The 10954-nt window shown below is 37.4% G+C and overlaps 1 protein-coding gene across 1 annotated transcript; it reads left to right on the plus strand.

The window, feature by feature from the left end:
- The first annotated feature begins 159 nt into the window (after positions 1 to 159).
- On the plus strand, positions 160 to 6194 carry LOC141600257 (protein NRT1/ PTR FAMILY 5.1). Its single transcript, XM_074420450.1, has 4 exons — positions 160 to 925; positions 1101 to 1318; positions 2731 to 3254; positions 5181 to 6194. Exons 1-4 carry the CDS (start codon positions 808 to 810, stop codon positions 6034 to 6036), a joined length of 1716 nt encoding a protein of 571 aa, XP_074276551.1. The 5' UTR covers positions 160 to 807; the 3' UTR covers positions 6037 to 6194.
- The last annotated feature ends 4760 nt before the right edge of the window (positions 6195 to 10954 follow it).

The following is a 10954-nucleotide window of genomic DNA, read 5'->3' on the forward strand; positions in this document are numbered from 1 at the left end:
TGGGGTGTTATGCTGGAGTGTTATCAATCTTCTAATGCAAGAATGTTCGATGTTTAAAATCTTTGAACAGCTAAAAATGTTTTAATGGTAAAAGAAAGTAAGGAAGAAACAAGATGAAGATTAATAAAGAGAAATGAGTGGGCCAACGTCAATTACCTGTTACAACAGGTTAAAAATACACGAATTCTATTCAAAGTGAATGGAGGCATTAGTTGGTTTTATTAGTAGTTAAACAAGAGTTTGGAATATTTTGAACAATACTTCCATAGTTCACAGTATTTCCATTAAATAACTCTATTTTTTTTTAATTATGTTTTCTTAACGAGCTTGGCGGGCTTGTTTATTAAGTGCATACCCGCCCATGTAAAATAGTGGGCCAGGCTTTTAGGCCTGCGCTTAAATAGCAGGACCAGATGGGCAATGGCTAGCGCGTTGGTCCAAACTTGATTAGCTCAAGCGTGCGAAATTAAATAAAAGAAAAGTTGATGTCACATGTGAAGTTAGCACGGTACCGTGTCCAATATATAAAAAAAAAAGGGTAAAGAGTTGGGTCCGCCAAAAAATGGGATGGTTTACTTGCCTATTTATAAGGTTGAGTCCATCACCTCTACTCTTCGTGTGACTTATCTTCCACCTTTACCTTTCTTCTCTCTATCAGTCTTGTTTATTTTTAACACAGACTCATCTCATATACACTAGTAATCACACTCATATTTCACTTGACTTAGCTTATTACAGTTACCTCATCAAGGAAATTCATTGGAGACGATAGTATTTCATCGTTTAAACTTGTCTTAATTAGCTAAGATGGACGTGGAAGAAACCAATGTTAAGGCCTACACTCTTGATGGCACTATGGATCTTCGCGGTAGGCCCGTGCTTGCTTCTAAGACTGGCAAATGGAAAGCTTGTGCTTTTCTTCTTGGTAATTTTCTTCTTCCTAATGTCAAATTGCACATTGTCAAAACGGTTTTATACAAGAATTTGTGTGGTTTGATTATGTTTTTTTTTTACATAATTAAATGAATTAAAATGTTTTTTCATCCTTAATAAGAGACTTATAAGTTTGGTGTTAATTAATTTTGCGAAAACGTACGTAGTATATGAAGTATTCGAGAGAATGGCGTTCTATGGGATAGCATCAAACTTGGTGGTATACGTGACAACCCAACTACATGAAGACACAGTTTCATCAGTAAGGAATGTAAATAATTGGAATGGAGTTGTATGGATGACGCCAATTCTTGGTGCATACTTGGCTGATTCTTATCTTGGCCGATATTGGACTTTCACCATCTCTTCTCTCATTTATGTCTTGGTAATGCTACTATTACTACTTATCTCTCGCCTTTCACTTATCTACAACTTAATTTTATCATGTCTGAATAGAGTTGTAAGGTCGATTTTAATGTCAACGAATTTTGGATGGCACAATCATCAAAATCATTTACGAATTTGACCACTTGAGCTAATCATAACTCATATGTAGATTTAATTAATTCAAATCATTTGGAAATAATGGAACATATTTTCAAGTTTCAAGTGTGTTTAATTTGCTCGAATTTGATTTAATAGGTCCATGGAAAATGAAAGACTACAAAAGTTGAACTCTTCACATGTACAAGTCTACATTCAATTTTCAAACATATTATACTACCACATATTTTTCGTTCACGTTGCAAATAATTTGAGTTACGACAATAACTTTGTGATTAGACACTATGTTACTTCAATGCTTCATATGAGTTTACGTACCCGTTTTCAACACTCGATCCTTAGACATGCATGTATTGTCCTCTGTAGATTGTATTTTTCAATTAAATGGTAACCTATAAAAAAAATACACGCTCTTTTGAAGTTCAAACTCATATTCTTTTGATAAAAAAATCGACTACGGCCCACCTATGCAGTTTATTGTGATTATTTCTATTTTCGGAAATTGTGAGTTTGTGTGAATTAGTTTTTCTAACGTGTATGTTAAGGTGCTAATTAGAGAAAGATTTGCATTTATAATTCTCTAAGTATGACAAATCTGAGAACATATTTCAATTTCTCATGATATATTTATACAAATCTTTCTTTAATTAGCACTTTAACTTGTGCCCATTAGGCACAGGTTAGAAAAACCCTATCAAATAACACGATTAGTAGATAATTTGCGCCACCAAATATGACTAATCACAAAAACACAAAATGAGTGTATTTGAAGAATCTCATGTGGGACGGTAGAACAATGACCCGTTAAGATTAAGTGGATATATAGGTAATGGTCAAAAGGATGTGGGTGGTTGTGGGTTTTGCAATATTATTCTCCACACAAACAAATCAAGTTGGTACATATGTTTTGAGATCATATCCTTTTAGTAAACAGTTGTTGTTTGACTAAAATAAGACACTTGTTCTAAATGTTTTTGTGCAATTACGTAAAGTTAAGGTAGGTTAAAAGCTTCTTTGTTGGAATGTGATTCTCATCTTATAGGCTAGTGACAAACTTCTTGATATCTTGCTACTTTCTCTAGATTAAGTGCTCATTCACTATTAAGTTTAAATCTTGACAATCATAGCTCTGTCCCAATTAAAATTTTTCGTCCCTACTAACTTTAAATCTTGGCTCCGCCACTGTTTATGATGTATATATAACTGCCTATGAGTAATTTAATTTGTGGTTCAAGAAATGTGTCTCTTATGCTTATGTCTTAACAATTTCACTGAAAAATTCCATAATTTCAGGGTATGTTGTTTCTAACGACGGTTGTTTCACTCAAGTCCTTAAAACCAAGATGCACGAACAATACATGCAACAACGAGGGCTCTTCGTCCAAAATTGCAATGTTCTACGTTGCTTTGTATGTCATAGCCCTAGGAGCAGGAGGAACAAAACCAAACATTTCGACATTTGGGGCAGACCAATTTGATGAATTAGATCCTCATGAAAAAAAGCTCAAAGTTTCATTGTTCAATTGGTGGTTTTTTTGTGCATTCTTGGGAGGCCTCTTTGCAACTTTGGCACTTGTGTACATACAAGAAAACTTGGGTTGGGGTTTAGGTTATGGGATTCCTACTATTGGCCTTCTATTATCCTTGATTGTTTTTTACTTGGGAACTCCTATTTATAGGCACAAAGCTAGGAACTTAAAAAGCCCTACAACCGATGTTTTTAGGGTCATTTTTACTGCCATGGCCAATTGGAGACTCAAAGTTCTTGAGAACCCTAACGACAAACAACTGGAAAATCGTAATACTGCACGTTTCAGGTGAGTTAATACTTCGACGCCTCATTTTATACTTATGTGGCATGTTTTGCTTAATGTTAATGCAATTTTTATAAAGGGTCATTAGGGATAAATATATTGTTTTTCCTTTTTACACGAGTATATATAGTCGTGTATATTAGACCCCTTTAGTTTGCCATAAGACTGTAAGAGAGGTCAACTGAGGCAGTGGAGGATATTGCTATTGCTATTGATCATGATGATCTCAATGACCTTAATTAAATGGACTAGTATTAGAAATAAGGCAACATTACATAAATATTTAAAATTGTGTCGCCTGCCCATATGCATGAATGCATCCTAAAGACAATCTTACAAAAGAGCTATGATCAGCATTTAATGCCATCAAACTTAGTTTTTACTCATGTGCCGGTATAGTCATTAGAAATGATACTTATAACCTGGATTCCCATCTCGTTAGTACGATTGTAATGAACAAAAAAATTATTGTGATCATTTTGACAACAGGGGTGAGTCCACCTTATCAAATGGCGTAGCAGCTGCTACACCATTGTTGAAAAATCATGTGAGAATTAACTATTCTGCTACACCATTAAATCCTGGACTCGCCCCTTTTTGAAAATGACGGAACTACCAAAGTCAGAAATGGGAATGGAAACTAGATAGTACAGCAAAAGACACAAGATATTATCGATAGTACAGTGCACTGCTATCATAAGATTCGATCTAGATACCCATGAACAAGTTGCAGATAGTAACATCAAAAACTAATAGAGAAGAGAAACCCTAGAGTGAGGGAAACATAAATAGTGAAAGACAATATAACTGCACATTGTGGGCTATGATAAGGATGTGATGTCGTTTATTATGGCTGTGTCGAAGTTTGGCTTCCCAACATTTATATCTTTTGTCTCTAGATTCCTTTCTAGTACTATACATCAGTCACTATTAGTATTGAGTGTAGACCAGGTAAATGGGTCATTTGGATTGCAAATGGGTCGTTTTATGTCAATTTTATATGGGTCATATCGACTGCATCAAGGTTTGTGTCAGGTCCAAGCAGATCATTTGGGAGTCTCTTTTTCTTTTTAATTGGCAAGAGTCAATTCCGGGCTATCAGAATTTAGGTTCAATCAAGTTTCTTCAGGTCATGTTCCGGGTCATCTTCTTTGGATTGGACTGGATTTAATCTGTTCAATGTAGGTCATTAAGATGGGATCGATTTTACACGGTCATCGGTTTAAATCTGTTAGATGCAGCCATGCAGGTCATTAAGGGAGTCCAATGAAATGTACATGAATAGGATGTGAAGCAGTACTATTATAGAAGCTCATGCAAAACGTTAAATTTAATGAGCGGCCAATTTTTATAGTTATCTCTGGGCCATTCGCTCATAATTAAATTTCTGTAAGTGTACGTGAAGTATTTATTTCTAGCTTCTGTGTTAGATGGTCCAAATATGTAATGTGCTTCACATGCATGAATGGGGCTGAATCATTATTAGTCTATTATCCAAAGGGCAGGGAACTGAGGCAAGGAATGATGTTTCACTCAAATACTGGTACTTTAATCATGTGAGAGAATATTGCAAGAAGACTTATCCAAATAAGAAATTTTTCCTCATTTACCCACCTAATAATACATTTTTTTTTTTGCGGCAAAAGTGGAGTTTAGTAGTTAAAACTTGGGTGAAATTTTTAAAGGTCTTACTTTCAAGCCTTTTCAAGAGCAATCATGTGGAGTGTTTATGGCATGAGGGTATGTCTTCTATACTTCGAGCATGTCACTCACGGATGAAGCAGGCCGGTTATCATGTATACCCGGGGTTTACCTAATGCGCACCAAAAGTAGTGGCTGCATAATGTTCAATGCAATCGCATATTTTCATCATTAACTTTACTTAAAGGTCTATAATGCTATATCTAATAGCTCACTTGACTCTACTAGGTTCTTGGAGAAGGCTAGTGTAGAAGAAGGCAGCACAAGACCTCCTTGCACAAAAGCACAAGTAGAAAAATCAAAGCAAGTATGTGGAATGATAATGATATGGTTAGTACTACTAATTCCTAGCACCATTTGGGCCCAAATAAACACCCTTTTTGTTAAACAAGGAACCACCCTAAACCGTCACATAGGCCCGAATTTCCAAGTCCCTGCAGCGTCCTTAGGGAGCTTTGTAACTCTATCCATGCTCCTAACCTTACCCATCTATGACCTCTACTTTGTACCCATGATGCGGAGTAGGACAGGGAATCCAAGGGGAATCACTTTGTTACAGAGAATCGGGATTGGTTGCATCATCCAGGTTCTGGCCATTGCGGTAGCTTACACGGTCGAGATGCATAGGATGCATGTTATTAAGGTAGAGCATGTCTTAGGGAGCAAGTCATTAGTCCCTATGAGCATATTTTTGTTAATGCCTCAATATGCCCTTATTGGTGTGGCTGATGTATTCAACTCAATTGGATTGTTGGAGTTCTTTTATGATCAGTCACCGGACGATATGCAAAGTCTAGGGACGACCTTCTTTACAAGTGCGATTGGGGTGGGAAATTTCTTTAATAGTTTTTTGGTTACTATGGTGGTTAAGATTACCGGAAGAAATGGGGGAAAGAGTTGGATAGGGAACAATTTGAATGATTGTCATTTGGACTATTATTACTTGTTCTTGTTTGTGTTGGCTCTTTTGAATATGGGTGCATTTTGGTGGGCATCAAGTGTGTATGTTTACAAAACAGAGAAGAAAATGGTACAAGAAAATCAAAGTTATGTCGCAACTGAGGGAAATAAGATTATATTGTAGATGAATCTCTCGGGTTATATGATCAAGTACTGTTATTATGATAGCAAATGAACTTGATGGAATGAAATCACTATAGTAGCAGCGTCCCTACGTAATGTAATTATTCATATTGATAATAAGAATGTTGGGAGTATCATCGAAGATGATACGTGTACAAATATTTACTACCAGCTGGGGCGATGATTATTTGGCCACTGTAGCCCCCGAAGGGGGTGGCTTACATGGCCCATGTGGTGGTGCGGGAATGCATGGGCCCGGGGGACTCAACCCCCTCGTCACCAAAAAAAAAAAAAAATTACTAAAACGTAATTTACTGTTGACCTGATAATAAGAAATGACTAAATTCACTGAATGTGTTTTTGTGACCTGATACCCCACTTGTCCATCCACTTGCATTTTGTGAGAGGGCCAATATTAGACCTGTCAAACGGGTCAAACGGACGGGTTACGGGTTCGGTCATTTCGGGTTCGGGTAAAATACGGGTCAGGTCTATTTCGGGTTTGAAAAATACGGGTTTATACGGGTCGGGTTTATACGGGTTTCGGGTCGAGTTTAGGGTCAGAACGGGTCCTACTAACGCCTTTTTAAAAAATTCCATTTTCTTTAATTCTACCTATAAACACATAATTATTCTTAAATTTTTATTATTATCTAGTTTAATATATGATATTAGTAAGATTAAATATTTTTTGCTTAATATTTTCAATATCACACCGTTATACGAACGGTTCGACACAGGTTTTGGGTCGGGTTCGGGTAAACAACGGGCCGATCAACATCTTTTTCTGTCATTTTTTAAAATTTCTTTTATATCGTAATTCCTACCATTTATACGTTTTTTCTCATCTTGCTCGTCTTAGTTGACTTAATTGTCACCATTCTCGCCGCCACCACCCCGTCATCATCATCATCATTACCCTCACTAACTCTATAAGTACGACAATGAGACTCAAATAAGATGACAACGATGCATGGCATGTGACCAGAGGTGATGAGGTGGTTGTGCTGACGTAGAGTGTGGTTCCACATAATACGATAAAAGTGACGGTGTGGTACACACTTCGAAGTGATAATGTGGCATGTGATCGAGGTGATGACGTGACAGTGCCGACATGGAATGCGGTTTGATGTAACACGATGAAAGTAATGGCGTGACACACACTTCAAGGTGATGACATGGCATGTTGCCTGAAATGATAACATGGCAGTGTTGACGAAGAATACAGATCGACGTAATATGGTGAAAGTGACGATGTGACACACACTTTGATGTGATGACGTGGCATATGGTTCAAGGTGATGACGTGACATTCCGTATATATACATATCTTTCCTTAAAATTTTATAAGCCAATACCTATTTGACATTATCAATTTTAAGGAAGATATATTCCCTTGACCCAACGGTCAACCCGTTACGGGTCGGGTTTCAACCCGCTATTTACTGGTCAAAACGGGTTCGGGTACTTTTCGGGTTCGGGTTGAAAACATCGGGTTATTTGCGGGTTATTTACGGGTCGGGTTACGGTCGGTTTTCGGGTCGGGTCAGGTTTTGACAGCTCTAGCCAATATTCATCTTCACCTTGTGAGGAATAGTGACCGTTTTCATTGAGACGGACTGTTCATTTTGAATGATTTACCAAGACAAGAGTCTAGGACAATACAACTATACAGGTAAACTTTGGTCCGTTCAGTCTTCGTTTTGAATGCAGTGGGCTATTTGGCCTAGTGATGGTGCTAAATGCTAATGGTAGTGGCCTAATGGGGATGTGGCCCAACGAGATGCAATATAAGAAGAGTAACAACTTTCTTATATGACCGTTTTATAGTATAAAACTAGGTAGTATTCCGCGTTTTGCGCGGTCTGTTTTAAAATTTTATTATTTTAATTGCAAAAAAATAATATAAATAGAGGCATTTGCCTCACATATAGCACCTGCTACGCCTTTTCTCAAGGCTTTCTGTTCGTCCAAGTTTCCGTGTTTCAACTAAGTCGGTTGTTTCCGGATCTTTCTTTCTTATTCATTTCATAATTCTACCTTTACCATAATTCATCCGTGTGTTTAGTATAAATAGAGGCATTTGCCTCACATATTTTTCACGCGAGTGTCCGCCCTTCTCTTCTCTCTTTGCATTCTAGACTTTGCTCTAATCTTTCGACGCCTACGTGCTTGATCAATCAACCACGTAAGCTCAGATCATTCTGAGTACCAGTCACGTTTGCATGACCGACCAATTTGACCACTACACAATTAATTAATCAATCATTATAATTCCTTTTTCAAGGGCACTTTCATATTTGCATTAAAGTTCGAGTCGAGTTACCACTAAAAATCGATTTTAGTTAAATCTCGCAACGCTAACATGTAAGTCTGAGGGTGTAAAATCCCATTTTTTAATCTTGTTTATATTATTGTTGTATTTTATTTTACGAGTTTACATCATATTAATGCCAAGACGATAATTTGTAAAAACACATGTTTTAAACCTTATTTCGTCAAAACTGTTCAGATCTGACGAGTAGAAGAAACGCAGTGTCTGCTGCGCCTTCTGGAAGGATCGCAGCTTCTGCTGCGCCTCTTCCAGAGGCTGCTTTCAGCTGCTTTGTTCCTTCTTCTCCTCGGATTCGATCTTTTCTCCTTGTTTCTTTTTCAATTCTTTTCTTTTCTTTCGACCTACTGATAGGACAAAGAGTTGGTCGTCACACATCCAATCAAACACAATTTATAACTTCACAAACAACTCTACAATTAGTAAAGAGACAAGTAAAGGTCGGATCCCAAGGGACAGGAATTGAGATGAGATTTCTATTGAAACTAGTGGTGTCTTAGGAGTGTCACAATTTGGGTTGATGTAGAAGGTCACTAACTAGATAGCAATGAAAATAAATAAGCAAGATGAATAAAAAGGGTTGTAAACAATTGATAAAAAGCACTAGGGTATCATGGGGTCATAGGAGAATCATGGGAATTGATCATACAAACATGTTCTCAAATTATAAGCAAGCAATTATTGTTGTGATGGATTGAGTTGGGTTATATCTTACAATCCTAGGAAAGTTTGAGTCCCGGAGCCGAATCGATTAGATTGTACAACACCTACAAGTCGACTTAGTCTTTCCTACTCAACAACATGCATGGTCTAATGAGACTCGAGTTGGTTTATGTCTTACAAGTCTCATTGAAAAGATAGGTGATGGGTAAAAAATGTAAGGATTCATAGGCTCACATTTCATCAAACATAACATGTGCATGAGTTGAGATCAAAACAAGCAAGCAAATAAACCATGAAAGCATATTAATTTAAGCATGAATCATTCCCCATGTTGGTTTTCCCTAATTACCCATTAACCCTAGCTAGGTCACTACTCACTCATTATCATGTTGATCATGCTAGCAAGGTTGTCAATCATACCAACAAAATGAAACATGATGAACAAATGAAAGTAATTAACAGTAATTAAAAAGGGATTAAGAGAATTATACCTACTAATGATTCCAATAATAAAGCAAAGAATAAAAGAAGTACTTGATGCTTGATTGAGAGGTTGTCAATCTCCCAATAATAACCCAAATAATCTTCAATTACCCAAAATAAAGGATGAACAAAAGAGAGATTAAGGAAATAAAACTTGTATTAAAACTTGATTAATTGTTGATTACAATACTAAAGAGGGATTTGATTGATATTAACTACTCTAATAATTGATAAGAAGAACATGCTCTTCTAATTAGACTAATGGGGTATTTATAGTGGAAATTTGGTGGAAGCATTAGGGTTAACTAATGGCTAAACTAGTAATTACACTTTTTAGATTGAGTAGGGAGACGCCGGTATTTTTCGAAAGAAGGGCTTCTTTCTTTGAAGCTTGAAGAAACGGATTCGTGCTGGGCTGGAATCCGTGCGTCTTAGGCACGGGACGGGCGGATTCAGGAGCCTCTGCCCGGGCGTCTTCAAGGGAATACGGGCGTCTTCTGGGCTCGCTGCCCGAGCGTCTTTGAAGGAAGACGCACGGATTGTGCTGTGGAGGACAGGCGTCTTCCAGTCAATCCGCACGGGTTGCTGGACAGCTTCATTTCTTTCTTCTTTTCTTCCTTTCCTTCATAAAATCCTTGGGGATTTCCTTGGGGATGCAAGGATCCTTCCTCAACATTGCTCATCTACTATAATATGTACAAAGGCCTTCTAATCTTGTCTCTCCTTGATGCTTGGTCATTGAATTCAATCAATTTAGTCTCGTTTTGCCATGAAAATGCAAGATTTGCACTCCTTTCCTACCAAGGGATCAAAATCTCAAAGAATATGCAAAACAAAGAACTAAAGACAATAAATGACCCAAATATGCACTAAAAAGCATGGGAACAAGGCTAATTCGGGGGCTAAATATGCGCTAATTATGGTCACATCAAATATCCCCAAACCGAACCTTTGCTCGTCCCGAGTAAAGAGGTGACAAAGACTAGGACCATTATTTAAACTAACCTAATAACATAGCCGATATGAGACAATTAGCGGGTCTCACTCCGCCCTTCAACTCACAACAAGACAACCATGAGGTAGGATGCCTTCTTGCAAGGCAAGGTGGGTCTTGCCAAAATGGCGACACATCCAAACATTAAGCACACAAAATCAAATAATGGATGTATCTACAAAAGGAATAGCCACTTCCTCATCAAGTGGCGGAGGCAACTAAGAGAGAACAAATTTAAGAGCATATAATCCTTCACAAATACTAGTTCAACAAATTACTAAGGTTAAGAGAATGGCACTAAATCACCTCCAAATGGTGTTAAACTAGACTACTTTCGTCCTCAATTTCCAAATGCTTTCGTCAAGAGCGATCGGATGGTGGTGGAATGATGATCCATATGATGCTAGTAGCATATGACATGACAAGTCTCGAATTCTCTACAAAAGT

This window comes from Silene latifolia, chromosome 9, assembly GCF_048544455.1.
Source record: "Silene latifolia isolate original U9 population chromosome 9, ASM4854445v1, whole genome shotgun sequence".
Taxonomy (NCBI): Eukaryota; Viridiplantae; Streptophyta; class Magnoliopsida; order Caryophyllales; family Caryophyllaceae; genus Silene; species Silene latifolia.

Bases quoted from the DNA above. Each gene is read 5' to 3' on its own strand.
- LOC141600257 (XM_074420450.1), top strand. From the start codon at position 808: ATGGACGTGGAAGAAACCAATGTTAAGGCCTACACTCTTGATGGCACT. The intron at 1,319-2,730 runs GTAATGCTACTA...CCATAATTTCAG, and splicing joins CTTCTCTCATTTATGTCTTG to GGTATGTTGTTTCTAACGAC. The intron at 3,255-5,180 runs GTGAGTTAATAC...TGACTCTACTAG, and splicing joins CGTAATACTGCACGTTTCAG to GTTCTTGGAGAAGGCTAGTG.